The sequence below is a fragment of the Rhinopithecus roxellana genome, chromosome 16 (genome assembly GCF_007565055.1).
Source record: "Rhinopithecus roxellana isolate Shanxi Qingling chromosome 16, ASM756505v1, whole genome shotgun sequence".
In the NCBI taxonomy this organism is placed as follows: Eukaryota; Metazoa; Chordata; class Mammalia; order Primates; family Cercopithecidae; genus Rhinopithecus; species Rhinopithecus roxellana.
In genome coordinates, this window is record NC_044564.1 from 23172731 (window position 1) to 23200688 (window position 27958).

Consider the following 27958-nt stretch of genomic DNA (forward strand, 5'->3'; position numbering starts at 1 on the left):
TCCCCCACTCCCCAACAGAAAAGAGGAAACGAGACCCAAAGAGGAAACTGGGTCTTGCTGATCCCACGCCCAGCCAGGCCACTGACCACACCCCCATTTCACTCCCAGCCTGACCCTGCCACTAACCACAGCACTGTCCTCTACTCAGCCTGACCCAGCCACTGGCTATACCCTATCCCCCATCCCAGCTCCAGTTTACTTAGACATTGTCAATGTCCCTTCACTTTCCCACCCCCACCCCAGTCTCATTTAGCCACTGACCACAGGCCTATCTCTTCTCAACCTCCTATAGCCTGACCTGGCCTCTGACCTCACCCCATCATTCCCTGACTTAGCCACCATCTATGTAATCATTCCCCTTCCCCCAACCTGATCCAATGACTGGTCATATATGTATCTTATGTATATGTATTTTTCCCAACACCATCATCACCAGCATCCTTTTTCTACACCCTGTCTTCCCATCCTTTTTCTACATCCTGTCTTCCCTATTCCCAGCCCGATACAGTCACTAACCCAACCCCATCTGCCCCTAGTGGCTACTAATCATATACTCATCCCCTTTTTCCCAAAGCCTGACCACATCCCCTAACCATAGCCTCATGCTCACATTCTCTGCCCAACCAGATCCTTTCCCCTCTTCCCAGTTCCTCACCTAAACTCAAGCTGCCCCAGCCACTAAGGTGGCTGCTGATGATAGGAAGCTATGGGACCCTAACCCGACTACCTTAGTAAATATCGGGTCCTGTCAATTCTAATTCCCCAAACTTCTTCTGAGTGACATCTTCCTCAATGCCATTCGAACTCCGGCTTTGTTACCTTTAATTTGTACTAATACAGTGTCCTTCTAACTAATCTCCCAGGTAACTGCCAGAGTTATTTTCCTAAAATCCAGTTCTGGTTATGTCTCTTCTCTGCTCAAAGACTCCCTTGGCCTCCTTTTGTCCTCCAATAAGTAAAATTCCTCATACCCCTCTCTAGCCTTCCTCTGCCTTTCCATCCTAACCCTGACTTCCCCACCACTGCTCCCTTGCAGGTACCCTGTGCTTCAACCAGCCTGCCTGCTCACTTCCCTGAATGCTCCTCCATGATTTACTGCTTCTCCATCTTTGCTTATACTATTTCTCTGCCTGGAGTGAAAACTGCCCCTGACACATCTCCAGCTGGCTGGCGTAGTGGAGAGAGCTTGGGTTTTGCAGTCAGAAACCTGGGTTCGGATACTGGCTTCACAACTTATTACTTGGAGAAGTATTTGAACAAGTATGTAACATCTTTGAGTTCTGTTTTCTGATCTGTAAAAATGGAAATAATGGCACCTACTGTAAGGATTAAATGAAATTATGTATACAGTACAAGTGACATAGAGTCAATAAATGGCAGATCACTATTATTTTTTATTATCTCTATTTTTTAAAATTCTAACCTCAAATGATACCTATCATGGAGACTTTTTGGTTCCCCTTCCCTAACCTAAAGGGATCTCTCTGAGCACACACCGTTTGGCTCTTACCACATCCTGCCCTCTGTTGTGATGCTGTACTTGCCTTATTCACTCACCTTATGGACTGGGAGCCCTTTGAATACAAAGGCTAGGTCTTACTGATCTTGGTCCCCAGCCACTGAAAGTTTGGCCCAGGGTCTTCCCCACAACTGGCCCTCAAGGAATGCTTGCTGGGTGAATGGAGAATGTCTACATAATAGGAGGAGAGACTCTGGGTGCCGGGTGTGCTTGTTATGGAGGTTATCTGTGCGAACGCCGTGTGCGTAGGATGGGCTCCCTAAAAGAAGGTAACGCAGTCCTGATGGGATCTGTATAGGGGCTGTGTGATTGAGATAATGTGTATGTAGAGACAGTAAGGTAGCTTTGTGGGAAAGAGCTCTGCATAGGCTGGGGTACATTTGGGGAGAATGAATGTGCGTGTGGGTGTGGAGGGGCTGTACTGGGGGAAGTTCTGTGCAGCCCTTCAACTAGCTGCCCAGTCCAGCTTTAAATGAGCCTCCAGCAGCCTGAGGCCGGATATGTCAGTCTCACCCACAGCCCTCCCCCGCTGCCAGTGGTTGCGGACTCAGAGGCCAAATTTGGTAACAGACTGAGTGTTACTCCCCCATCCCTCTTATATTCTGACTGTCTTAGGCTCTTTCCTTTTGTCCCTCTTTGTAACTCCCTATCTTTCTGCAGTTCCCCTTGTGGGTATCTGCTCTGCCTGTATTCTCCAAGTACCCCAACTTTCTTAGCCCCAATACCCTTACATTCCATTCCTTGCTGGGATTTGACCTCCTGTCCTCCATTCCCCCTCTCCAATTGCCCAACTCCTTTGGAATGCATCTCAGGAATGTATTGAGGGAGGAGGAGTTCCCTGGGAGGGGGACACTGTGGTGGGGAGTTGCTGTTCCATAAAACACGATGGAAAGGGGAGCAAAGTTCTCAGGCCAAAGCAGGAATGAGCTAGCTTCTACTCATACTTGTAGCAGCCTTGTTATTTGCCACCACCACCCCCAATTCACTGATCAGTTCTTCACATCCACTCACCCTCTTGTAGCTGTGTGAATATCCACTCTGGACCAGCTCGGGAGTAAGGGTAGGCATGACTCAGCTCCCTTATCGGGGTCTCACCAGAGGCTTCCGTGCTTGAGGAAGAGGGGGTGTGTAAGTGTCCGGAGGAAATGGGGAGAGACATGCAGTTTCAGCTTAGTGTGAAGGGTCCCTTCAGTCCTGCTTCTCGGCTCCACAGACTCCTCCAGCTTCTCGGATCCTCCAGCCCAGTCCTCATTCTTTCATGGTCAGCAACCCCATAGCCAGGTCTGTCCAGCTGGGACACCAAAGCGGATAGTAATAAGGTTGGGCAAAGTGCCCCAGGAGTGGGGAGGGGGGCAGAGAGCTGGAACTGGGGAGACTGGGAGGGTCCTCACTTATTTGGGAGTAAAGACAGAGAGCTGTGGTTCTGAGACTCTGGACTGCTTGTAAGGTCAGAAATGGTCTATCTGCCGCTCGGTACCAGACCCCTGATCTACACCTTTTTCACACCTGCATCCTGTCTCTTGTTTCTACTTAGATTTTCAGTTCTCCTCATCCCATCTCTGCTAACTTCTTTACCCTCTACCCCTTAACTTCCCTGGCTTTCAAATGCCTTCTGTATCCTAACACCCCCATCTCTGCTTTCCAGCCTTCCCCTCTCACCCTGCTTTTCCCCACTTGAGGCTTGTAGTTTGCCAGGAGGGGAATGGGCAGCTTGTATTTGCTCATTCTCTTAGTTAAGAGGCACCCAATCCCTGTACCAAGCTGGGGCACATCATCAGCTGCTGGGCAGACTTGTCCTCTTGCAGCCTGTGCGCCACCTGCTGCCTCCAGTGTCTCCTCTAGCCGCTGAGAGGGGGTGCCAGGAGGGTGGAACAAGGTGGGGTAGGACTAGTATTCTGAGCTGCACTGAAAATACTGTCAGGGGAAGTGGGTGAGACAGAGCAGAATTTGAGACAGACTTGCTGAAGAGGAGAAAGCATAGGAGGAGTTGCAGGACTGAGTATTGGTGACTTGGAACAAGCAAGGACTGAGTTACAGGAACTGGGTCCTTTCTCTGGCCTGCCTTGAAAATGTTTCCTGGCCACCCAGAGTCTATTTCCCCTTCTCCAAAACACAAGAGTTGATCAGATAACTTCTGAGATAGACCCTTTTGAGTTAGAGAATCACATTTCTAGCTTGACTGCCTGGGAAGCCCAGTACAGGGCTAGGCTCCTTGAGAAGATCCTCAGCATCTCAGGTTAGAGAAAAGCTGGGGCAAGAGCGGACCTCGGGATGGCTTGAGCAACCAGTATTTGGTCTCCCTGACAGGGAGCCCTAGGGAATTATAACATCTTCATTTTGCAGAGAAGGCAGCTAAAGCCATGAGAAGGAAGGTCACGTGGTGAGAAGAGAGCTCTGAAAATCCCAGACAGGGAAGAGCCAGCAGGACACAGCAGGAGACAAAGAGAGAAAAATACTGAACCAGGCAAAAATGAAAACAAGGCAGGAGTAGGGCTAAGAAAGGTGATCAGGGACAAGGGGCAAGAGAGACACTTGGATGAAAGTAGGGAGGTACAAATTCCAGTGGTGGGGCAGGGCAGTGTCCTCAGGTAGCACTACATTTCAGACCTGCTGTTGTACCTTGCAGACCAGCTTCTCCTTTCCCTCAGATGTCTTAAATTGTCAGGACTTGGCCAGGCGCAGTGGCTTACGCCTGTAATCTCAGCACTTTGGGAGGCCAAGGTGGGTGGATCACGAGGTCAGGAGATGGAGACCATCCTGGCTAACACGGTGAAACCCTGTCTCTACTAAAAATACAAAAAATTAGCGGGGCGTGGCAGCAGGCGCCTGTAGTCCCAGCTACTCGGGAGGCTGAGGCAGGAGAATGGCACGAACCCAGGAGGTGGAGCTTGCAGTGAGCCGAGATCGCGCCACTGTACTCTAGCCTGGGCAACGGAGCGAAACTCTGTCTCAAAAAAAAAAAAAATGTCAGGATTCATTCTTTTGATGTAAATAATTTTTCATTCTTTAAAATTGTTAAATACAGTGAAAACAACCTTATTACTATCTACTTTGGTGAGTCCCTTTCAAAAACACTCTTCCCTGGGACTCCACCATCTGGGGGGCCTCTTCTCCCACCAGAAGAGTGTATTCTAATGCCCTGATGCCATGGGCCAGGTATAGCCAGGCTGGAGAAAAGCTGCCACCATGGTTGCACTTTCGCTGAAGATCAGCATTGGGAATGTGGTGAAGACAATGCAGTTTGAGCCGTCTACCATGGTGTACGACGCCTGCCGCATCATTCGTGAGCGGATCCCAGAGGCCCCGGCTGGTCCTCGTGAGTCTGACTCCCCAGGTGGCTGGAGTGGGAGTCTTCAGTCCCTTCTTGTTCCCAGGCTCTCGGCCTTAAGAGTTGACCCCTTTGTCCCCTAAGACTACTCACCCCTCAGGGCTATGTTCCATGGTTCCCTTCTTCTTTAGGCCCAAGTTCATGGGAGAAATAGGGGCAACATGGTACAAGCTGTTCAGCCACATTGGAGTCTTCATAAGCCTAAGGTGATCCATCCTCTCTTTTAGCCAGCGACTTTGGGCTCTTTCTGTCAGATGATGACCCCAAAAAGGGTATATGGCTGGAGGCTGGGAAAGCTTTGGACTACTACATGCTCCGAAATGGGGTAAGTATCCCTTCATCAAGGACCACCGCATCCCCTTCCATCAGCTTCTCCCTGTTCCACCACCTGTTTTCAGCACCCACATCTGTTGTCTCTTAGCCCTCCCCATGCTTTCTTCCTACTAACAGACAGTCATAATTCCCTGCTTTTGAATGAACCACCATAGTCTTCCTTTCAGTGCTCCACGCTCTCCCCTCAGGCTGTGTAAAGAGGAAATAATATCCGTAGCTCAGAGTAGGCCCCTGTCTCTTCTTCCTACCCTAACAGGACACTATGGAGTACAGGAAGAAACAGAGACCCCTGAAGATCCGTATGCTGGATGGAACTGTGAAGACGATCATGGTGGATGACTCTAAGACTGTCACTGACATGCTCATGACCATCTGTGCCCGCATTGGTAAGGGGCCCCAGTACAGTTGAAGGCCTGGGCCAGAAGGCCTCAGCTCTCTCAAAAGGCATTGATCTAGTACCTGGGAAGCTAACAAGCCATCTCCTTCCCCAGGCATCACCAACCATGATGAATATTCATTGGTTCGAGAGCTGATGGAAGAGAAAAAGGAGGAAGTGACAGGGACCTTAAGAAAAGACAAGACATTGCTGCGAGATGAAAAGAAGATGGAGAAACTAAAGCAGAAATTGCACACAGATGACGAGTGTAAGCAGAACTAGAAAAAAGAGGGCTTTTGAAATGGGAAGGGTGGGAAGGAGCTTTAGCATCTGCTTCTGCCAGGCACTGTTTTACACCCTGGGGATACGTCAGTAAGAAAACAAAGTCCTACATTCACAGAACTTACATTTAAGTAAGGAGAGGTAGGAAGTGGAGAAATAAACAGAGACCAGACAACACAGGGGCCATGGGGGTTTGGCACTGAGGGGACTGTCTGTATCCCAGTGAACTGGCTGGACCATGGCCGGACACTGAGGGAGCAGGGTGTAGAGGAGCATGAGACGCTGCTGCTGCGGAGGAAGTTCTTTTACTCAGACCAGAATGTGGATTCCCGGGACCCTGTACAGCTGAACCTCCTGTATGTGCAGGTATGCAGAGGACTTGGCTGGGGTGGGGCAGGAATAAGGAGGGGTCGGAAGCACAGTGTGCATTACCCACACACAACATTCGCCTCCTTGCCCTGTGCTCTCCAGGCACGAGATGACATCTTGAATGGCTCCCACCCTGTCTCCTTTGACAAGGCCTGTGAGTTTGCTGGCTTCCAATGCCAGATCCAGTTTGGGCCCCACAATGAGCAGAAGCACAAGGCTGGCTTCCTCGAGTGAGTGACCCACATTCTACACCCTGTTAGGGCCCAGCACTCCCTGCCATTGTGACCCCAGTGGGCCTGTCTCCATTCCAAGCCTGCTCCCCCTATTTCTTCTGCCAAGGTACCAGGGTTTGACTGACGTAGTTACCCTTTTAGTTGCCATCATCCACTGTCTCTTCTCTACCTCTGGAATATGAATGTAGTTCAGTATCTCTGCCCCTACCCCCATCTCTGAAGCAAGCATGTCACTTTTTTTTGAGATTGTCTGAAGAATTTTGCTGCAGTAGCCAGAGGGAAACAGGGTAAAATTTTCCCTATAGGGAGCATGGGTTAAAAGTCTCACAAGCCTCATCTGCTGGTGTTTCTTGGAATGCAGAGTTTGGCGTGGCTTTCTCAGCTTCCTAAGTGCATGGTCATCCTTCTGGAAAGCTCTTTCTCGTCTTGGTTCCCTAAAATGGTGCTCTAGACCCACTTTCCCTCAAGGACTGAGCCTCTAACTTAATTTTCCTCAGTCCCTTTCCCTACAGGGAGAGACACAGGTCACGTTAAGAATTCATACTGGCCAGGCGCAGTGGCTCATGCCTGTAATACCAGCACTTTGGGAGACCGAGGCGGGCAGATCACCTGAGGTCGGGAGTTCGAGACCAGCCTGACCAACATGGAGAAACCCCATCTCTACTAAAAATACAAAATTAGCTGGGCTTGGTGGTGCATGACTGTAATCCCAGCTACTCAGGAGGCTGAGGCAGAAGAATCACTTGAACCTGGGAAGCAGAGGTTTTGGTGAGATGAGATCATGCCATTGCTCTCCAGCCTGGGCAACAAGAGCAAAACTCCATCTCAAAAAAAAAAAAAAAGAGTTTACACTAAGTCACCTCTATTTCAGAAGATAATCTAGACTCTATTCCCTCAGAGTCTGTTTTCTCCCCAAAGATAACACTGTCCTAGGTATTTCCTCATACCCCCAGGCCCACAGTTCATGGCCCACATGTCCCCTGATGCTGTCTACCACATGCTGACCCTCCCTTTTCTGGTGTAGCCTGAAGGACTTCCTGCCCAAGGAGTATGTGAAGCAGAAGGGAGAGCGTAAGATCTTCCAGGTGAATGTGGGTAGGGGAAAGTATTTGGGATGACCGCGGAGCTTTGCTGCTTCATCTTACTGACTAAATGGCCCCCCGCCTCCTCCCTGTCTCCCCTAACTCAGCTTTCACCCACCAGACTGTTATCCCACCTCACCTCTGCCAAGAAAGAAGATAACCTGGGCTTTTAGTCTCAGCTCCATCCCTGCTTTTGCTGTGTAATTCAGTTCAATATTCTTGTATTATTTTATTTCCCTCTAATTTGGGATAACAGTATTTGCCCTGTGTAGGACTGATAGGAGGATCAAATGAGGTAGCATAATCTGAAATTACTGTGGAAGAGTACAGTCTTTGTCCACAAATAAGGTGTTACCCCCTAGTCTGAATACTCAGCCCAAAAGGCCTTCTCTTTGCCCTTCTACTTCCAAACTCTCTGTTCATATCTCCAGAATGTCTACAAGTTCCTTGACTGTATCCCTCGACTCATTGCTTCTGCATAGCCCTTATCAGTCTCCATCCCGTTACTCTCTCATTCTCATATCTTGCACTCCTCAACCTTTCCAGTCTCCCCATAATTCTCTCTTGTTATAGTTAGCATCCAACCTTAATTCCTTAGCTGTGATATTAAACTATTTGCTAAATTCTTCCCCATTTTATGCTCAGGCACACAAGAATTGTGGGCAGATGAGTGAGATTGAGGCCAAGGTCCGCTACGTGAAGCTAGCCCGTTCTCTCAAGACTTACGGTGTCTCCTTCTTCCTGGTGAAGGTAGGTTATAGACCCTTTTCACTGCCCTCCTTGTTTCCCACTCTTGCCCTTTTCTGTCTCTGAAAGTCTCTGACCTTGCCCTCAGTCACATTTCCCACCATTCCCTAAGATTCCCATTCTCTTCCTTGCTCTGACCTCATGAAAACCTGCCTGTCATCAGCCCTCCACCACCATTTCCCTCCCTACCCTGCATTTTCCCTTGTCCATTAGTCCTCCGGGCCACCTCAGCATCCCCTATGGCTGCAAGCTGATCTGATCGTTCACCTCTCATTTGACCTCTGACCTGTAACACCAGCACCAACCTCTGCCTCATAGGAAAAAATGAAAGGGAAGAACAAGCTAGTGCCCAGGCTTCTGGGCATCACCAAGGAGTGTGTGATGCGAGTGGATGAGAAGACCAAGGAAGTGATCCAGGAGTGGAACCTCACCAACATCAAACGCTGGGCTGCCTCTCCCAAAAGCTTCACCCTGGTGAGTCTGGGGACTCCAACAAGAAAGTGCTTTGGGAGTTTCAGAAAAGGGGCAGCTGCAGAGGTCTTTTCCCTCTCTTGGGGTAAGTATACTGAGTATTACTCCAGGAAAAAAGGAGGTTAGAGTAGATGGAGAATCTTCCTCTGGGAGAGTGTGAGGCTTAAATGAAATGGGTGATGGACTTATTCTTTAAAATCAGCAGAACAAAAATCTCATCAGCAAACAGATCACTGGAATTCTTGGGGGGTTGGTGAAAGGAAAAATGTGATAACCTCCCTGTTTCAGCAGCAGCTATGTACAGTGAATTTTTGACTTTATATTATAGGGTTATGAATTGAAAACTGGTATCAACTTGATAAAGTACCCCAATGACAGAAATAGAAATTATAGGAAATGCTGTTTTTTCCCTTTTGGATACTACAGCCAACCTTAAAGTGTGGCCATTTAATGCCAAATATTATATCCTCCCAATTTTATCATCAGAGTAAAAATAAGAGACTTCCTAAATATGTATTTGAAACCGTGTAGTGTAGAGGCCACTCCTCAGAAGTAAAAAATTTCCCTCCAAGGAGGAAAATAAAGAAGAGGTTCAAGAAAGGTGGGCATCTTCCAAGAGGGCTGTTGCCATGGGAAGGCATCTTATTAGCTCAACCTTGGGCCTCCCATCCTAGCCATTTCCATCCTGGATCGATTAGAGCTTTCCCACTGAGTCCCCCACCTTGTCACCCTAGGATTTTGGAGATTACCAAGATGGCTACTACTCAGTACAGACAACTGAAGGGGAGCAGATTGCACAGCTCATTGCCGGCTACATCGATATCATCCTGAAGAAGGTGAGCACTGCCTGCCCCAGCCTTCTCCTTATCTCCCCTTGCCCTCTCCACAAGCCAGTCCTTTAGAAATGGGCACTCAGAATGCTTGAACCTGGGAGGCGAAGGTTGCAATAAGCCAAGATCATGCCTCTGCCCTTCAGCCTGGGTGACAGAGCCTTTTTTTGTCAAAAAAACAAAAAATGAAATGGGCACTTAGCTTCTGGAAAATGGCTGGTTGTGGAAACAAGAGGCTGCCTTTTCTCCACTTCCCTCTTCTTTAAGTATCCCAACTCTTGTGCCTTTTTTCTTCCTACAGAAAAAAAGCAAGGATCACTTTGGACTGGAAGGAGATGAGGAGTCTACTATGCTGGAGGACTCAGTGTCCCCCAAAAAGTACGAAGGGAGTTAGGCTGATCCCATTTCCCGGGGTAGAGAAGGCAAGGCCTGACTCTAAGGACTCTTGGGAGGTGGGGAGTCCTTAGAATGGTTATTTAAATAGTTGCAGGCTGTAGTGAAACCTCACACACCTGCAAAGGTAGTGTAACCGGGTGGGAGGGGTAGAGATGAGGAGTCCTCTGTGAGCTCAATAGTTCACCCCTGTACAGGTCAACAGTCCTGCAGCAGCAGTACAACCGGGTGGGGAAAGTGGAGCATGGCTCTGTGGCCCTGCCTGCCATCATGCGCTCTGGAGCCTCTGGTCCTGAGAATTTCCAGGTGGGCAGCATGCCCCCTGCCCAGCAGCAGATTACCAGCGGCCAGATGCACCGAGGACACATGCCTCCTCTGGTAAGTGTCCTATGTCCACCATGGTACCAGGGCCCTTCTCTCACCCTCAGCTGGACTGAGCCAGGAGTTAGGCAGTCTTTTCCCAGGTCCCTATTTGTATTCTCTCCCTAGTCCATGGTTCTCTTTTACCTTCTGTTTTCTCCAAACATCCATTCTAGTCCCTGTTTCTCCCCATTTGTCTTTAGACTTCGGCCCAGCAAGCACTCACTGGAACCATTAACTCCAGCATGCAGGCCGTGCAGGCTGCCCAGGCCACCCTGGATGACTTTGACACTCTGCCACCTCTTGGCCAGGATGCTGTAAGTATGGGATGGAGGAGAAGCCCGTGGTACTGAAGCTGAGACTCCAAAGGATAGGGATGAGGTGAACCAAACCAGGGCAGATCCTGAGGTCTTTTCCTCTCTCTTTGAGGCCTCTAAGGCCTGGCGTAAGAACAAGATGGATGAATCAAAGCATGAGATCCACTCTCAGGTAGATGCCATCACAGCTGGTACTGCGTCTGTGGTGAACCTGACAGCAGGTAGGCCGGATGCTAGCTTCCGGGTGTGTGATGGGGAGAGAGGATGCGAGTGTGCACAGGCATGCATGTGACTGGCTTCGTGTATGACGGTGCCTTGACTCATTGTGGAAGGGACTGTGTGTGTGCGTCTCTCCGTGGACGTGTGTGTGACTAACTGGGTGTGACTTTGCTCCTTCCCCAGCCCTTCGTCTGGCCTGCCCTGTCTCTCATGTTCCTCTTTCTCCTTTTCCCCTTAGGGGACCCTGCTGAGACAGACTATACCGCAGTGGGCTGTGCAGTCACCACAATCTCCTCCAACCTGACGGAGATGTCCCGTGGGGTGAAGCTGCTGGCTGCCTTGCTAGAGGACGAAGGCGGCAGTGGCCGGCCCCTGTTGCAGGCAGCAAAGGGCCTTGCGGGGGCAGTGTCAGAACTGCTGCGCAGTGCCCAACCAGCCAGTGCTGAGGTTAGGGGCCACAGGGTTGGGCTAGGGTGGAGACAGGGTTCAAGCCCAAGGAGAAGGGACAATCCAAGCCACAGGATGGAAACCTGGGTCCCGTGGGCCTGTGAGATGCACAGGCATGTGGGCAGGGATTGGGCAGCTTCTGACTGGTGTTCACTCTCCACAGCCCCGTCAGAACCTGCTGCAAGCAGCTGGGAACGTGGGCCAGGCCAGTGGGGAGCTGTTGCAACAAATTGGGGAAAGTGATACTGACCCCCACTTCCAGGTTGGTGACTTACCCAACCCCCCAGAACCCCAGAATCTAGGAAGTAACTTCTGCTCCTGAATCCAGTTCCTAGTCCTGGCTTCTATGAATTGACCCCTAAAAACCAATATGATCCTCTATTTCCAGGGGATGATACTGGTAGCTTCTGATCTCTCTTTTAGGGGTTAGAATTCAGAACCCCTGAATCCAAACTTAACCTGCTGGTTTACTATTGGCCCTCATTTATTCTTTAACCCCTTGTCATCTTTTCCCTCTCTTCCCCATACATAGCCCTTGCCCCAACTTGAGGACCCCCACAATGCTATAGACCATGCCACCCTAAGGATAGTGTTCCTCTAGCTCTCCCCCTTCCCACTCCATGCCAATATCCTCAGCTGACTTTTCACCCTGGATTTCCCGTGCAGATATGTGCATCCGGAGGGGCTGGGGTTCGATCTCCCCCCGATTCCCCTACGGTAACAGCCTCTGGCCTGGGCCTTCCCAGCTTTGTCCTCTCTGAGCCGCATACACTCGTTTCTGTACTTCTCCCTCAGCCTCCTAGGGGACCAGAACTTGGTGGGAGATGAAGAGGCCTGGCGAAGGCAGGCTTTGGGAAATGGGATCAGGTAGGGTAGTACAGGGACTTGCTCCCAAGATTCCAGGATGACCACTTCCAATCCAAGATCAAGAAGTGGAGTAAAGAAGCTGGGGGTGAAGGGATCCCAGGAGATACCTCCTCTCCTCACCCCATTGTAACGGCACCACCCCGTTCTTTCCCCGTCATCATCGAGTGTATCCGCCTCGTGTGTCTCCATTTGGTGTAGGCTGTATTTCTCTCGGTGTGGGTTTGTTCTTCAGTGGAGGTTCTGTCCTGCTGGGTGCTCAGGGCAGTGGCTCGGGGTAGGTTCTGGTTGCTTCTGCGTGTGCTCTCCTTTGATTGGATTAATGGGAATAATGAAGCAGCTTATGCCTCTGAGAAGTGTCTGTGAATCCCAAGCCTGATCTTAGGTCATGCTAACTGCTATTTTCTTATAGGATGTGCTAATGCAGCTCGCCAAAGCTGTGGCAAGTGCTGCAGCTGCCCTGGTCCTCAAGGCCAAGAGTGTGGCCCAGAGGACAGAGGACTCGGGACTTCAGACCCAAGTTATTGCTGCAGCAACACAGTGTGCCCTGTCCACTTCCCAACTGGTGGCCTGTACTAAGGTGAGCCCCAAAGGTTGCTCTAGTCTGTGCTGAGGGATGATACTACCACACACACACATGAGCCTTTCATTTTATTTCTTTGGCTCTGGAGGTCTCCTCACCCATCTCAGTTACTGCTATGAGCAGCACACTCTACCTCCTTTCCCTTGCCTACATCTCTGACATTCACTTTACCTACAGGTGGTGGCACCTACAATCAGCTCACCTGTCTGCCAAGAGCAACTGGTGGAGGCTGGACGACTGGTAGCCAAAGCCGTGGAGGGCTGTGTGTCTGCCTCCCAGGCAGCTACAGAGGATGGGCAACTGTTGCGAGGGGTAGGAGCAGCAGCCACAGCTGTCACCCAAGCCCTGAATGAGCTGCTGCAGCATGTGAAGGCCCATGCCACAGGGGCTGGGCCTGCTGGCCGTTATGACCAGGCCACTGACACCATCCTTACTGTCACTGAGAACATCTTTAGCTCCATGGGTGATGCTGGTAAGACACCCACCCCCAGGAAAACAAAAAACCCCGCTAGGGTTCCCTAAGCCTACTGGACATCATCCCCTTGCGGACCCAACCACTTCACCCCAAGAAACTCAGCACAGTGTGGGCTTGCCAGGCACACAACCATAGGCTCATCATTAAAGCTCTCTGAACCCTCTGCTTCCTCTTCTGTAAAAGGAATATTAAGTCCTCTACCTTCCCTGGAGCATTTAAAGAATATACCAAAGTATGCACAAAAATATATAGAAAGTGGCATGAAAGTGGTATAGCCTTCCCTACTGTACCCCTGACCCCAAAAGTTTTCAGAGAGTGTCTCATCTGCTCAAGGCTACTGGCTGAAAATACCCATTGGAGACTGTCCTCCCATAAGAACCCACTGGAGAATCTGTTTTTCTCAAGATCCTAAACCCAGAAAAAAAAAAACCCCAAAGAAATCATGCAAGAGCTTTTGCCAGTCTCTTTTCTGTCCCTAAAGCCCCCATCTACCTTGTCTACACCACTTTTCCCCACCTTTGTCCCCACCCCTGACACCTCAGTATCTCTGGCTTCCTTGCCTGACTATGCCCTGTGCTCTCAGGGGAGATGGTGCGACAGGCCCGCATCCTGGCCCAAGCCACATCTGACTTGGTCAATGCCATCAAGGCTGATGCTGAGGGGGAAAGTGATCTGGAGAACTCCCGCAAGCTCTTAAGTGCTGCCAAGATCCTAGCTGATGCCACAGCCAAGATGGTAGAGGCTGCCAAGGTACAAAGTCTGTGCACACCCCCAGACTGGGCCCTGGAGGGAAGTAGAGAGGTCCAGATGGTCACCCTCATCTGATAGGGGAGACCCAGGAAAAGCAGAAAATACAAGAGGACAAGTATAGGAGCACTCAGGAAGTGAATGAGCCCTAAGGCTGCAGGTGAGCCATGGCCCAGGTTTTTTTGTTTTTTTTTTTTTTTTTTTTTTTTTAGAAAAAAGAGGTAGTCTCACTATGTTGCCCAGGCTTGTCTCAAACTCTTGGACTCAAGTGATCCTCCCACCTTGGACTCCCAAAGTGTTGGGATTACAGGCGCACCTGGCCTAAAATTATTTTTTAATTGACATAATTTTACATATTCATGAGGTACAAAGTGACATTTAAATACATATATAGTAATCAGATCAGAGTAATTAACATAGCCATCATTTATCCAAATATTTATCATTTGTGTTGGGAACATTCAGTATTCTCCAACTATTTGAAACTATATAATATATTATTCTTAACTTTAGTCATTCTACAGTGGTGTAGAACGCTAGAACTTACTCCTATCTAGGTATAATTTTGTGTCCTTTAATGAATCTCTCCCATTCCTCTGTAGTAGGCAACCAGATCCTTTTTCTTTAAGTCCAAGGTCTTCTATTCCTATTTTTACCTTCTTTGCTGCTACCCTGCCTGGGATTCCTCTCCTTCCTGGTCTCCCCTGTGAATACACATAGGCATTCAGTCTCTGGGGCCTCTGCTGCCACCCTTACAGAGAAGGACAAGGCAGTAGGACACTGAGACACCAGGATGCAGAGAACCATCAGAAAGAAGTGCAGATGATTCCTAGGCCCCCTGGGCTCTGGGGCTTTTCAGTTGGCAGGAGTAAGCAGGTCCCCTGCTTTAGTCTTCCTGAGATGCCTGCTCTAAACTGAGTCCTCCTTTGCCCAGGGAGCCCTACTCACCTCACTCATGTGTGGTATTCCCCCAAGGAGGGGAAGGCAAAACAATTTCACCTTAAGAAAGGATTTCAGCATCCAGTGGGAATCCTAGCCCCCTGAGATTTCCCATTGACCTTCATGAGGCAGCTCCTCTCAAAGGTGTTTGTTTTTTGGTGGGGCCAATTAGAGATAACTTCAGGAAAATACGTGAAATTTAAACCAAGTCTAGAGAAGTGAGAGAGGAGCTTCTTTAGGATCCACAGGAGAGCTGGGTGATGACTGTCTTTCCACCTCTCCCGCAGGGAGCAGCCGCCTACCCTGACAGTGAGGAGCAGCAGCAGCGGCTGCGGGAGGCAGCTGAGGGGCTGCGCATGGCCACCAATGCAGCCGCGCAGAATGCCATCAAGAAAAAGCTGGTGCAGCGCCTGGAGGTGAGGCTGGGAGTTTCACCATGAGCAAGAGAGAGTGTGGGTGCTGTGGGAGGAATTAACTGGAAGGGAGGTTCAGAGAGTAAGTTCATACGTCCTTGGGGCATAGCCTGGGCAAGGTAGGCCAGGGACTGGGCATGGGAATCCATGGGCTTGGTCTGACTACTCTGTCTTCACAGCATGCAGCCAAGCAGGCTGCAGCCTCAGCCACACAGACCATCGCTGCAGCTCAGCACGCAGCCTCTACCCCCAAGGCCTCTGCCGGCCCCCAGCCCCTGCTGGCGCAGAGCTGCAAGGTAAGACTCTAGGAAGCATGTGGGAGTAGGAAGAGGGAGACTTGTGCGTCTCTTATGACATTTTTCACCTACAGGCAGTGGCAGAGCAGATTCCGCTGCTGGTGCAGGGTGTCCGAGGAAGCCAAGCCCAGCCTGACAGCCCCAGCACTCAGCTTGCCCTCATTGCTGCCAGCCAGAGCTTCCTGCAGGCAAGGCACCCTCTCTACACTTCTCTACCTGACCTTCCCACCTTTCTAAGCCTCCATCTCCCATAGTTTGAATCTCTGCAAACAGCCTCTTTTGCAATACCAAGCCCCAGTGTTCCCTACGTCTTGATCATCATCAGTCCTTGTACCCAAGCCCAGAGGGAGGATGGCACACTTCATCCACCTGCTTATTCCCCAACAGCCAGGTGGGAAGATGGTGGCAGCTGCAAAGGCCTCAGTGCCAACGATTCAGGACCAGGCTTCAGCCATGCAGCTGAGTCAGTGTGCCAAGAACCTGGGCACCGCGCTGGCTGAACTCCGGACAGCTGCCCAGAAGGTATGGAAGCTGGTTGTGGCTTTGGAAGATGAGGTTGGAGTCCTGTAATGAGAGGAAATCTGTGCAGAATAACCCGATAGGTGGATAATTGTGTGATCAGAGGCATTGGTGAGACACAGCAGGACCTCCTACACCCAAAACCCCTTTCTTATAGGCTCAGGAAGCATGTGGACCTTTGGAGATGGATTCTGCCCTGAGTTTGGTACAGAATCTAGAGAAAGATCTACAGGAAGTGAAGGCAGCGGCTCGAGATGGCAAGCTTAAACCCTTACCTGGGGAGACAGTAAGTATGTTTAAGACCTCATTCTTACTCAAATCCTAAAGTCTTCCTTCCCTTCCGTGCCCCAGATCTACTCAAAACATTTCCTCCCTCCCTCCCTTCCTTCCTTTCTTCCTTCTTTCCTTTTTTATATCCTCTTTCTCTCGTTTCTTTTTCTTTTATTTCTCTCTCCTTCCTTCCTTCTCTTTCTTTCTCTCATTCTTTCTCTTGTTTCTCCTTCCTTCCTTGTTTCTTCCTTCCTTTCTTTCTTCCTTCCTCTTTTCTTCATTTCCTTTCCTTTCCCTTCTTTCCTTTCCTTTCCTCTTTCCTTTTCTCATTGCTTTTTCTTTCTTTTATTTCTTTTTTTTTCTTGATGGAGTCTCGCTCTGTCGCCTAAACTGTACTGCAGTTGTGCAGTCTCAGCTCACTGCAACCTCCACCTCCTGGGTTCAAGCCATTCTCCTGCCTTAGCCTCTTGAGTAGCTGGGATTACAGGCATGCGCCACCATGCCTGGCTAATTTTTGTATTTTTAGTAGAGATGGGGTTTCGCCATGTTGCCCAGGCTGGTCTTGAACTCCTGACCTCAGCTGATCCACCTGCCTTGGCCTCCCAAAGTGCTAGGATTATAGGTGTGAGCCATCGCACCCAGCCCAAAACCTTTATTTAAATTGCCACCTGTCCCCAAGTACCTTCTCAGGTTCCTTCTTCTCACCTCCTCCTTTCTCAAGTCCAGTTCTTCCCCGTTCATCCTTAGATGGAGAAGTGTGCCCAGGACCTGGGCAACAGCACCAAAGCTGTGAGCTCTGCCATCGCCCAGCTACTGGGAGAGGTTGCCCAGGGCAATGAGAATTATGCAGGTATGTGGGCAGAGGGCCAGGCATGGGGCATATTGTGAGGGAGGTAGGAAAATGGGAGCTGGATGAGGGATGGGACTGACAGAGGAAACCACTGGAATCAGGGCCTGGCAATGAAGGCACCTTCCCTTCCCTCTTTCTCCTCATCTCCCCAGGTATTGCAGCTCGGGATGTGGCAGGTGGGCTGCGGTCACTGGCCCAGGCCGCTAGGGGAGTTGCTGCACTGACGTCAGATCCTGCAGTGCAGGCCATTGTACTTGACACGGCCAGTGATGTGCTAGACAAAGCTAGCAGCCTTATTGAGGAGGCGAAAAAGGCAGCTGGCCATCCAGGGGACCCTGAGAGCCAGCAGCGGCTTGCCCAGGTCAGGTATTGGGAAGGGGCCACTCCCTCCCTCTCCCTCTCCCCCAGATTCCTTCATAAGGCCCACCCTGATTGACACCAAAGCTTCTAAGCCTCGTCCACACTGACAGAGTGATGTCTTCTCGTGTCTGCTCTTGAGAGCCCCTCTGTGGATTCCATCCTTATGTTCTCTTGGTCGTTATGTTAGGTTATGTTATGTTATGTTATGTTATATTATGTTATGTTATGTTATGTTATGTTATGTTATGTTATGTTATGTTATGTTATTTTTTTGAGATGGAGTTTCGCTGTTGCCCAGGCTGGAGTGCAATGGCGCAATCTTGGCTCACTTCAATCCACCTCCTGGGTTCAAGTGATTCTCTTGCCTCAGCCTCCCTAGTAGCTGGGACTGCAGGCACGTACCACCACACCCAGCTAATTTTTGTATTTTTTTTAGTAGAGAAAGGGCTTCACCATGTTGGTCAGGATGGTCTCAATCTCTTGACCTCGTGACCCACCTGCCTCGACCTCACATAGTGCCGAAATTACAGGCTTCAGCCACCGTACCCAGCCCTCTTGGTCTTGTAGAAGTGTCTCAGTTGGATTCAGTCATGGGCCGAGCTAAACACAAGTCTGGGGAAGTTTAATTACTGTCACTTGAAACCCTAACCTCAGCCTGTTCACCTACAATGCTTTTTTCACTTTCAGAGGCAGCAGAGCTAGTCATCTCCCAGGTCGCATGAATGGAGGCGATCACTCAAATTCTTTTCACTTGGGCAACCCTGTCTCCTTTCTCACCCCAGGTGGCTAAAGCAGTGACCCAGGCTCTGAACCGCTGTGTCAGCTGCCTACCTGGCCAGCGCGATGTGGATAATGCCCTGAGGGCAGTTGGAGATGCCAGCAAGCGACTCCTGAGTGACTCGGTAGGAGGACGGTGGGGGGGTGGGGGAACATAGGAGTCAAAGAATGCCAGGCCTCTCCTTCCTCCCTCTTGGTTGTCCTTTGACCCTGACTTCCCAGATCTGTCCCCTTTCATTACTCCCAGTCTATGTGCCCACCTTTTCAGCCCTCCTTTATGAAACTTCTCCCTGCATCATTCCCCATTCTTCTGTCTGACTTCCCCTCTCACCCTGCAGCTTCCTCCTAGCACTGGGACATTTCAAGAAGCTCAGAGCCGATTGAATGAAGCTGCTGCTGGGCTGAATCAGGCAGCCACAGAACTGGTGCAGGCCTCTCGGGGAACCCCTCAGGACCTGGCTCGAGCCTCAGGCCGATTTGGACAGGACTTCAGCACCTTCCTGGAAGCTGGTGTAGAGATGGCAGGCCAGGCTCCGGTATGAAGAGGCAGAGGGTCTTAGTGGTTGAATGGTTCCCACTAAGGGTTAGATAGGAGGCAGTTGGGTGACCAGTCCTGACTTGCTCCTGGCTCCCTTCCCTCCCCAGTCTCTAGCACTACTTGAGTGTCTGGGAAAGAAGATCCCTTTTAGAGACAGATAAGGAAGGACAGGACAATGCATTGACCTTGTCAACTTCAACAGAGCCAGGAGGACCGAGCCCAAGTTGTGTCCAACTTGAAGGGCATCTCCATGTCTTCAAGCAAACTTCTTCTGGCTGCCAAGGCCCTGTCCACGGACCCTGCTGCCCCTAACCTCAAGAGTCAGCTGGCTGCAGCTGCCAGGTAAATAGTTGCTGACATGCCCAGCCCTGGACTGTGTGAGAGAGACTGGGGAGCAGGCAGTTCATGAGAGCTTCCTGGCTTAAGAGTGGCTATAGGCAGGCCGGGCGCGGTGGCTCAAGCCTATAATCCCAGCACTTTGGGAGGCTGAGACAGGCGGATCACAAGGTCAGGAGATCGAGACCATCCTGGCTAACACGGTGAAACTCCGTCTCAACTAAAAAAAATCACAAAAAACTAGCCGGGTGAGGTGGCGGGCGCCTGTAGTCCCAGCTACTCAGGAGGCTGAGGCAGGAGAATGGCGTGAACCCGGGAGGCGGAGCTTGCAGTGAGCTGAGATCTGGCCACTGCACTCCAGCCTGGGCGACAGAGCGAGACTCCATCTCAAAAAAAAAAAAAAGAGTGGCTATAGGCAAAAGATAAATATATAGGACCCAGAAATGATGACCTATTCACCTATTCACTCAACTTTCTGTCCCTCCCAGGGCAGTAACTGACAGTATCAATCAGCTCATCACTATGTGCACCCAGCAGGCACCCGGCCAGAAGGAGTGTGATAATGCCCTGCGGGAGTTGGAGGTAGGCCCATGGCAGGCTGATGGCATTGAGGTTGAGGGAAGTGTTCTGGTTTTGGGTCTGAGGGAGGTGTCTTGGATCTCACTTTGCCCTCCCCCTACACAGACAGTCCGGGAACTCCTGGAGAACCCAGTCCAGCCCATCAATGACATGTCCTACTTTGGTTGCCTGGACAGTGTAATGGAGAACTCAAAGGTCAGCACAGCCAGGAACTCGGAGGAGAGAGGGCAGTAGGATGGAGCTAACCAGATGCTGCCCTGGGGTTCTGAGAACACGCTCTGACTCCCCTGATGTTCTCTGTTCCTCAGGTGCTGGGCGAGGCTATGACTGGCATCTCCCAAAATGCCAAGAATGGAAATCTGCCAGAGTTTGGAGAGGCCATTTCCACAGCCTCAAAGGCACTTTGTGGCTTCACCGAGGCAGCTGCACAGGTTATTTTCCTGAGATGGGTTCCTTGAATGGCCCCTACTTTCTTTACCCCTTCTCCTCTCAGCCTGACATACCTGTAGATAAATCAAGAAGTTAATGTTTGCAAAGCCAGCTCTGTGGTATCTGGGTTGTCCTCCTGAGGTGGAGACACTTGTCAGCAATTACTGAACATCAACAGTTCTGATTGCTGTAATTCCTGAACCCTGGTACTTTGGTTAGGATTACACTGCCCAGCCATGAGGCCTTTTCCAGCTGGCTTTCTCAAAATATACTAATTAGCTTATACAAACCATTTTTTCGTGTAATTACTACTTTTTTTTATTTTTTTGAGACGGAGTCTCACTCTGTTGCCAGGCTGGAGTGCAGTGGCATGATCTCTGCCCACTGCAAGCTCCGCCTCCCGAGTTCACGCCATTCTCCTGCCCCAGCCTCCTGAGTAGCTGGGACTAGAGGCACTTGCCACCACGCCTGGCTGATTTTTTTTTTTTTTTTTTTTTTTTAGTAGAGACAGGGTTTCACCATGTCAACCAGGATGGTTTTGATCTCCTGACCTCATGATCCGCCTGCCTCGGCCTCCCAAAGTGCTGGGATTACAGGCGTGAGCCACCACACCTGGCCTGTAATTCTGTAATTACTACTTTCTTTCTTTTTGTTTTTGAGACAGAGTCTGGCTCTGTCACCCAGGCTGGAGTGCAGTGGCCAGATCTCGGCTCACTGCAAGCTCCGCCTCCCAGGTTCATGCCATTCTCCTGCCTCAGCCTCCCAAGTAGCTGGGACTACAGGCACCCGCCACCACGCCTGGCTAATTTTTTGCCTTTTTCCACGTTATCAAGTATAAAACTACCTACTAACTCTAAAGTATTTTGCTTTAGTATATGAATCCTTAAACTGGCGTGAGAGTTCGCCTCAGACTGTTTTCCCTGAAAGCCTACCATCCTAGCTCTCCATCTCCACCACCTCCCTGTGCCCTGTCAGAATGGGCGCCTTGCTCTAAGTGGCTTGAGTTGTTTTTTTTTTTTGGTTTTTTGTTTGTTTGTTTTTGTTTGTTTGCTTTTTGAGATGGAGTCTCACTCTGTCGCCAGGCTGGAGTGCAGAGGCACAATCTCAGCTCACTACAACCTCCGCCTCCCGGGTTCAAGAGATTCTCCTACCTCAGCCTCCCAAGTAGTTGGGACTACAGGTGTGCGCCACCACACCCGCCTAATTTTTGTATTTTTAGTAAGAGGGGGTTTCACTAAACCTCTTTGTTGTTTGTTTGTTTTTTCCCCCCAACTTCTGAAAATGCATAGAGGAAAAAGCAAAGCTAATGTGTATTGATTGAAGTATGAATCAAACATTAGGATGTTGTTTCCATCATAAAAATGGCTTTTTAATCCCTCCCTTCCCTTTCCAAAACTACCTGATGCATGGAGGTGCTGTAAATGTGAATTAGGCCGGGCGCGGTGGCTCAAGCCTATAATCCCAGCACTTTGGGAGGCCGAGACGGGTGGATCGCGAGGTCAGGAGATCGAGACCAACCTAGCTAACACGGCGAAACCCCGTCTCTACTAAAAAATACAAAAAACTAGCCGGGCGAGTTGGTGGGCGCCTGTAGTCCCAGCTACTTAGGAGGCTGAGGCAGGAGAATGGCGTAAACCCGGGAGGCGGAGCTTGCAGTGAGCTGAGATCCGGCCACTGCACTCCAGCCTGGGCGACAGAGCGAGACTCCGTCTCAAAAAAAAAAAAAAAAAAAGTGAATTAGCCTAATAACCTTCATCAGTTTTGAACTGTCTTTAAAAGAGGCTTTGCTTGTGTGCACAAAGGTGTATATTTGTATTTCACTCTTAAACTTTTTACTACTACTTAAAGTAAGCCATACTTTCTACTCTAAGGCCCAGCATACACAAACATATCTAAATAGAGATTTGATAAAAACCCTTGTTATATAGTTTTCCTTTTGATTAACTTTTTTAATCTTCTGAAATGCTGGAATATACTTAATGAAACAGGAGAGTATTTTTTTCTTCTTTACAGTATAACCATAGTTTGCTAATGTATCTCCACTCATGGAGAACTCTGGAAAATAAGCCCTGTTCTCTAAACTTACCTCTGCTGTCTTTGGCCCTGCTATCACTGTTCATTTCCCACCTGCAATCTTTTTTTTTTTTTTTTTTTGAGACGGAGTCTTGCTCTGTCACCCAGGCTGGAGTGCAGTGGCCGGATCTCAGCTCACTGCAAGCTCCGCCTCCCGGGTTCACGCCATTCTCCTGCCTCAGCCTCCCGAGTAGCTGGGACTACAGGCGCCCGCCTCGTCGCCCGGCTAGTTTTTTGTATTTTTTAGTAGAGACGGGGTTTCACCGTATTAGCCAGGATGGTCTCGATCTCCTGACCTCATGATCCGCCCGTCTCGGCCTCCCAAAGTGCTGGGATTACAGGCTTGAGCCACCGCGCCCGGCCTCCCACCTGCAATCTTTATTCCTCACCCCAACCCCCTTTTTTCTTCCTAGGCTGCATATCTGGTTGGTGTCTCTGACCCCAATAGTCAAGCTGGACAGCAAGGGCTGGTGGAGCCCACACAGTTTGCCCGTGCAAACCAGGCAATTCAGATGGCCTGCCACAGTTTGGGAGAGCCTGGCTGTACCCAGGCCCAGGTAACTCAAGGGAATAGGGACCACAGGCAAGTCTGGGAAAGGGCAGACCAACCCCGTGGAGTAGAGGGAGGTGAGGCATGTGGGATAGAAGGCAGGGACCTATCTCTGACCTTGCACACACGCTTCTCTTTGAGTAACTGTCTTTTTCTGCCATGGGTCTCATCATTTTTCAGTTACTGCTAAATTCACAACTTCTCTGTAGATGTTCGAGCTTACTCTCCCACCGGCCCTCTTATGGCTTCTCCGTTAGTATGTCTTTCCTCTCCCATGCCCAGTTCATCTTTGGGTGTCTCTGTCTCCTAGATCTTGACTTTTCAGGTGACTCTGTTTTTCCTGTTTTGACTCCCCAGGGTATTGCTCTCCATCCTCTGACCCTAAAATGGCTCCTCCTTGGGTATGTACATCTCCTTCCTGCCCTCATCGTGGCTCTTCCACTTGTCTCCTCAGGTGCTCTCCGCAGCCACCATTGTGGCCAAACACACCTCTGCACTGTGTAACAGCTGTCGCCTGGCTTCTGCCCGTACCGCCAATCCTACTGCCAAGCGCCAGTTTGTACAGTCAGCCAAGGAGGTGGCCAACAGCACAGCTAATCTTGTCAAGACCATCAAGGTTCCCAGTGCTTGAATTCCCAGCCTCTCCCTGACCTGTCCCATCTTCTCTCCCGAGTGCCCCAGTTATTCTCTGAGGCCTTCTACCAAATCCCCTCTGCCTGAGCCCAAACTCTTTCTGTCCAGACTGACCACCTAGCCTCTCCCCAAATCCTTTAAGTCCCGGGAAGGAGACCTGGACTTCACTTCCTATACCCCCTATGCCTGCATCCCAAGTCCTAAGAGCCTCTCTGTCACTTCTAGGCACTAGATGGGGCCTTCACAGAGGAGAACCGTGCCCAGTGCCGAGCAGCAACAGCCCCTCTGCTGGAGGCTGTGGATAATCTGAGTGCCTTTGCGTCCAACCCTGAGTTCTCCAGCATTCCTGCCCAGATCAGCCCTGAGGTGAGGCGATGTGAAGGGGGATCTGACGGGCCAGCTTATCACCTCATCTTCCAGGGAATCCTGAGACTTACCTTCCTGCCTCCCCTCTCCCCAGGGTCGGGCTGCCATGGAGCCCATTGTGATATCTGCCAAGACAATGTTAGAGAGTGCTGGGGGACTCATTCAGACAGCCCGGGCCCTCGCAGTCAATCCCCGGGACCCCCCGAGCTGGTCAGTGCTGGCTGGCCACTCCCGTACTGTCTCAGACTCCATCAAGAAGCTAATTACAAGCATGAGGTACTAAGGGGTGGAGAACCATTGTGGCTGGGGGGCACACATTGTGGCAGAATGGAGGATGGGCACTTAAGTGCAATTAGATGGGATGGTGTTGGGAGGATACAGGGGAAGGATAGGCTGGCCTTGCACTAGGGGATGTTCTTGGTGTTGGAGCCCCTGATGTGTCTGCAGGGACAAGGCTCCAGGGCAGCTGGAGTGTGAAGCGGCCATTGCAGGTCTGAACAGTTGTCTACGGGACCTAGACCAGGCTTCCCTCGCTGCAGTCAGCCAGCAGCTTGCTCCCCGTGAGGGAATCTCTCAAGAGGTGAGGGGGAGAGGGTTATATGGAAAGATGTGTCTAGGAAGAGAAATGTCAGACTCAAAGAAGCTGGGGGATCATGGAGTGGCTTCTTAGGGACATCAAAGGGCTAGGATGTGCCAAGGAGAGTTAGGGTATTCGGTATGAAAGGAAGAGCAGTTCTGTGTAGCCAGAGGGTCCTATTGCAGGTCACGATCAGGGCTAAAGTCCACTTCCTCCCCAGGCCTTGCACACTCAGATGCTCACTGCAGTACAAGAGATCTCCCATCTCATTGAGCCACTGGCCAATGCTGCCCGGGCTGAAGCCTCCCAGCTGGGACACAAGGTACCTATGGAGACTCATGGGAAATCCCAGGGAGTAGGGTGAGAAAGGGGACCTGACCCCTAGTCCAACCCCTTGCCTCAGGTGTCCCAGATGGCCCAGTACTTTGAGCCGCTCACCCTGGCTGCAGTGGGTGCTGCCTCCAAGACCCTGAGCCACCCACAGCAGATGGCGCTCCTGGACCAGACTAAAACATTGGCAGAATCTGCCCTGCAGTTGCTATACACTGCCAAGGAGGCTGGTGGTAACCCAAAGGTATTGAGGGTTGGGAGGGAGGAACTGTTACTAGCAAGAGGCTGGAGAAACAGGAACAACAGAGCTCCTCTCCTCTCCCCACAGCAAGCAGCTCACACCCAGGAAGCCCTGGAGGAGGCTGTGCAGATGATGACAGAGGCCGTAGAGGACCTGACAACAACTCTCAATGAGGCAGCCAGTGCTGCCGGGGTTGTGGGTGGCATGGTGGACTCCATCACCCAGGCCATCAACCAGGTTAGAGTCTTGGGGTGCCTGTGGACATTGAGGCTACCCTGGGCCAGAGCCTGCAAGCACAGTGGCAGAGACCCTAACAGTCTTTCCCTTTCCCTGTCCTCCCCCCTCAGCTAGATGAAGGACCAATGGGTGAACCAGAAGGTTCCTTCGTGGATTACCAAACAACTATGGTGCGGACAGCCAAGGCCATTGCAGTGACCGTTCAGGAGATGGTGAGTTTGGGAGAGTGCCAGAGGACTGCCCTCGGAGAGCTGACTTCGGATATAACTTCACTCCTTCCATTATCACCAGGTTACCAAGTCAAACACCAGCCCAGAGGAGCTGGGCCCTCTTGCTAACCAGCTGACCAGTGACTATGGCCGTCTGGCCTCGGAGGCCAAGCCTGCAGCGGTGGCTGCTGAAAACGAAGAGGTAAACATGGAGACAGCTCTGCCCTGCCCCCTGCCCCTTGTTCCTGATGTGTCAGCGTCTAGGGCTGTCCCACCCCCACGCTCTCTGGTCTTTCATAGAAAGGGGAACAGCCTCAGGGCCACTCTGCTGAAGACTAGTGAGGCTCTGGGTAGGGACAGGATCAAAGCCTTCTTCAGTCACGGGTACAAAGGAGACAGCTGAGAATCTGGAGCCTTCCCGGACCTGCCTCTCTGGCTTCTGCTGACCCTCATCTGGGCCTACGGCTACTGCTCTGCTGTGCTGCCAGTCCATGTTCTTGTTCTTTCTTGCTGCAAGGCCATGAAGCTCTTCCTTACCTAAGCCTCTAGCTTTCCAAGAAAGCAAGTAATTGGATCTTAGTAGGACACATGTAATCCCCATCCTCAAAACCCTCCATAACCCCATACAGGCCACATGGTAATCCACAGCCCTCTGATTCTAACACTCAAGCATACAGTGCTCCTCCCCTCCTCCCCACTGTGCTTAACACAATCCTCACCACTTAGTGCCTGCGTGCTACTATTTTCCATGTGTAGAAGGTTACCTCCTGCCTAAAGGACATGAAACCAGAAACATCCTTGTGCTGGGAACTTTCTCTCTCTGCTGCTTTAATCTACAGGGCATGTTTTTTCTATGTCCTTAGTGACTTTTCCAAGTACAGTGGTACCCTGAGTGCCCCTTGTAAAATCCATCTCTCTTTCCCTCGGCTCACAGATAGGTTCCCATATCAAACACCGGGTACAGGAGCTGGGCCATGGCTGTGCCGCTCTGGTCACCAAGGCAGGCGCCCTGCAGTGCAGCCCCAGTGATGCCTATACCAAGAAGGAGCTCATAGAGTGTGCCCGGAGAGTCTCTGAGAAGGTGACAATGCTCATCCCTGCAGATGGTGGGACTGCCTCCAAACTCTGTAGCCTTGGCCATCCTCCTCCAGCCCTCTCAGCCCTCTCCTCTTGTCACTTCTCCCAGGCATGGGCAACCTTTCTATTTCACATGGCACCTTCCACAGTCACCATGTGACTTTCCCTACCCCAGGTCTCCCATGTCCTAGCTGCGCTTCAGGCTGGGAATCGTGGCACCCAGGCCTGCATCACAGCAGCCAGTGCTGTGTCTGGTATCATTGCTGACCTCGACACCACCATCATGTTCGCCACTGCTGGCACACTCAATCGCGAGGGTACTGAAACTTTCGCTGACCACCGGTAAGACAGGACCTGGGCTTAAGGGAGGCAGACAGGTCAGGGCATGGGGCTGGAAGAGGCAGGATAGCATTCGCTGGAATAGGGAAGACCTGGACCAGGCACTTTGGACAGGCTAGAGTGGGTAGGGGAGATCTGACTAAGCTGGGACCTCCTTCAGGGAGGGCATCCTGAAGACTGCGAAGGTGCTGGTGGAGGACACCAAGGTCCTGGTGCAAAACGCAGCCGGGAGCCAGGAGAAGTTGGCGCAGGCTGCCCAGTCCTCCGTGGCGACCATCACCCGCCTCGCTGATGTGGTCAAGCTGGGTGCAGCCAGCCTGGGAGCTGAGGACCCTGAGACCCAGGTAGCGACCTGATGCCCCTAATTCCAGCTGGAACTACTTCCTGTCCCACTTCTTCCTCCCATAGACCAGAGCCAACCCTCTCCCATACAGGTGGTACTAATCAACGCAGTGAAAGATGTAGCCAAGGCCCTGGGAGACCTCATCAGTGCAACGAAGGCTGCAGCTGGCAAAGTTGGAGATGACCCTGCTGTGTGGCAGCTAAAGAACTCTGCCAAGGTTGGAGAGAATGAGAGCAACATCAGGAGGGGCACTGGATTAATGTATTTCCTCCTATTCCTTAAAATCATTCCTCTACACTCCTCTGATACCTCCAGGTGATGGTGACCAATGTGACATCATTGCTTAAGACAGTAAAAGCCGTGGAAGATGAGGCCACCAAAGGCACTCGGGCCCTGGAAGCAACCACCGAACACATACGGCAGGAACTGGCGGTGAGAGAGAGTCTGGGGCATCAGGGACTAGGGTCAGAGAGAGGGATCCTGAAAGCCTATGAACCTGTACCACACATATACTCACAGACGGAGTCACACACAGTCTTCTCTCTCATCTATCGCCAGACTTTTTTTTTTTTTTTTTGAGAAGGGTCTCGCTCTGTAGCCATCCTCCTCCAGCCTTCTCAGCCCTCTCCTCTTGTCACTTCTCCCAGGTGTGGGTAACCTTTCCATTTCACATGGCATCTTCCTCAATCACCATGTAACTTT

At 50.9% G+C, this 27958-nt stretch overlaps 1 protein-coding gene across 2 annotated transcripts in view; it reads left to right on the forward strand.

The window, feature by feature from the left end:
• Window positions 1–27958, forward strand: part of TLN1 (talin 1) — a 36434-nt gene that overhangs the window by 1945 nt on the left and 6531 nt on the right. The window contains exons 1-48 of one of the 2 annotated variants that reach the window (XM_030919218.1): window positions 2688–2800; window positions 4676–4835; window positions 5075–5172; window positions 5437–5566; window positions 5672–5824; window positions 6062–6204; window positions 6310–6437; window positions 7465–7525; window positions 8168–8272; window positions 8588–8743; window positions 9475–9576; window positions 9872–9948; window positions 10161–10341; window positions 10527–10640; window positions 10753–10861; window positions 11098–11306; window positions 11470–11568; window positions 12583–12750; window positions 12931–13225; window positions 13812–13978; window positions 15202–15330; window positions 15507–15623; window positions 15698–15811; window positions 16011–16145; window positions 16300–16428; window positions 17160–17262; window positions 17415–17623; window positions 18405–18524; window positions 18738–18935; window positions 19140–19279; window positions 19762–19855; window positions 19958–20047; window positions 20161–20283; window positions 22768–22911; window positions 23359–23520; window positions 23763–23903; window positions 23998–24179; window positions 24351–24483; window positions 24701–24802; window positions 24884–25054; window positions 25139–25288; window positions 25399–25500; window positions 25580–25699; window positions 26432–26578; window positions 26750–26916; window positions 27074–27257; window positions 27348–27473; window positions 27572–27688. In XM_030919218.1, the coding sequence (XP_030775078.1) occupies window positions 4706–4835; window positions 5075–5172; window positions 5437–5566; window positions 5672–5824; window positions 6062–6204; window positions 6310–6437; window positions 7465–7525; window positions 8168–8272; window positions 8588–8743; window positions 9475–9576; window positions 9872–9948; window positions 10161–10341; window positions 10527–10640; window positions 10753–10861; window positions 11098–11306; window positions 11470–11568; window positions 12583–12750; window positions 12931–13225; window positions 13812–13978; window positions 15202–15330; window positions 15507–15623; window positions 15698–15811; window positions 16011–16145; window positions 16300–16428; window positions 17160–17262; window positions 17415–17623; window positions 18405–18524; window positions 18738–18935; window positions 19140–19279; window positions 19762–19855; window positions 19958–20047; window positions 20161–20283; window positions 22768–22911; window positions 23359–23520; window positions 23763–23903; window positions 23998–24179; window positions 24351–24483; window positions 24701–24802; window positions 24884–25054; window positions 25139–25288; window positions 25399–25500; window positions 25580–25699; window positions 26432–26578; window positions 26750–26916; window positions 27074–27257; window positions 27348–27473; window positions 27572–27688 (6474 nt within the window). In that variant the 5' untranslated portion in view covers window positions 2688–2800; window positions 4676–4705. Of the gene's footprint in view, window positions 1–2687; window positions 2801–4675; window positions 4836–5074; window positions 5173–5436; window positions 5567–5671; window positions 5825–6061; window positions 6205–6309; window positions 6438–7464; window positions 7526–8167; window positions 8273–8587; window positions 8744–9474; window positions 9577–9871; window positions 9949–10160; window positions 10342–10526; window positions 10641–10752; window positions 10862–11097; window positions 11307–11469; window positions 11569–12582; window positions 12751–12930; window positions 13226–13811; window positions 13979–15201; window positions 15331–15506; window positions 15624–15697; window positions 15812–16010; window positions 16146–16299; window positions 16429–17159; window positions 17263–17414; window positions 17624–18404; window positions 18525–18737; window positions 18936–19139; window positions 19280–19761; window positions 19856–19957; window positions 20048–20160; window positions 20284–22767; window positions 22912–23358; window positions 23521–23762; window positions 23904–23997; window positions 24180–24350; window positions 24484–24700; window positions 24803–24883; window positions 25055–25138; window positions 25289–25398; window positions 25501–25579; window positions 25700–26431; window positions 26579–26749; window positions 26917–27073; window positions 27258–27347; window positions 27474–27571; window positions 27689–27958 lie in introns of those variants that run through there. The other variant, XM_010376243.2, reaches the window with a different exon arrangement.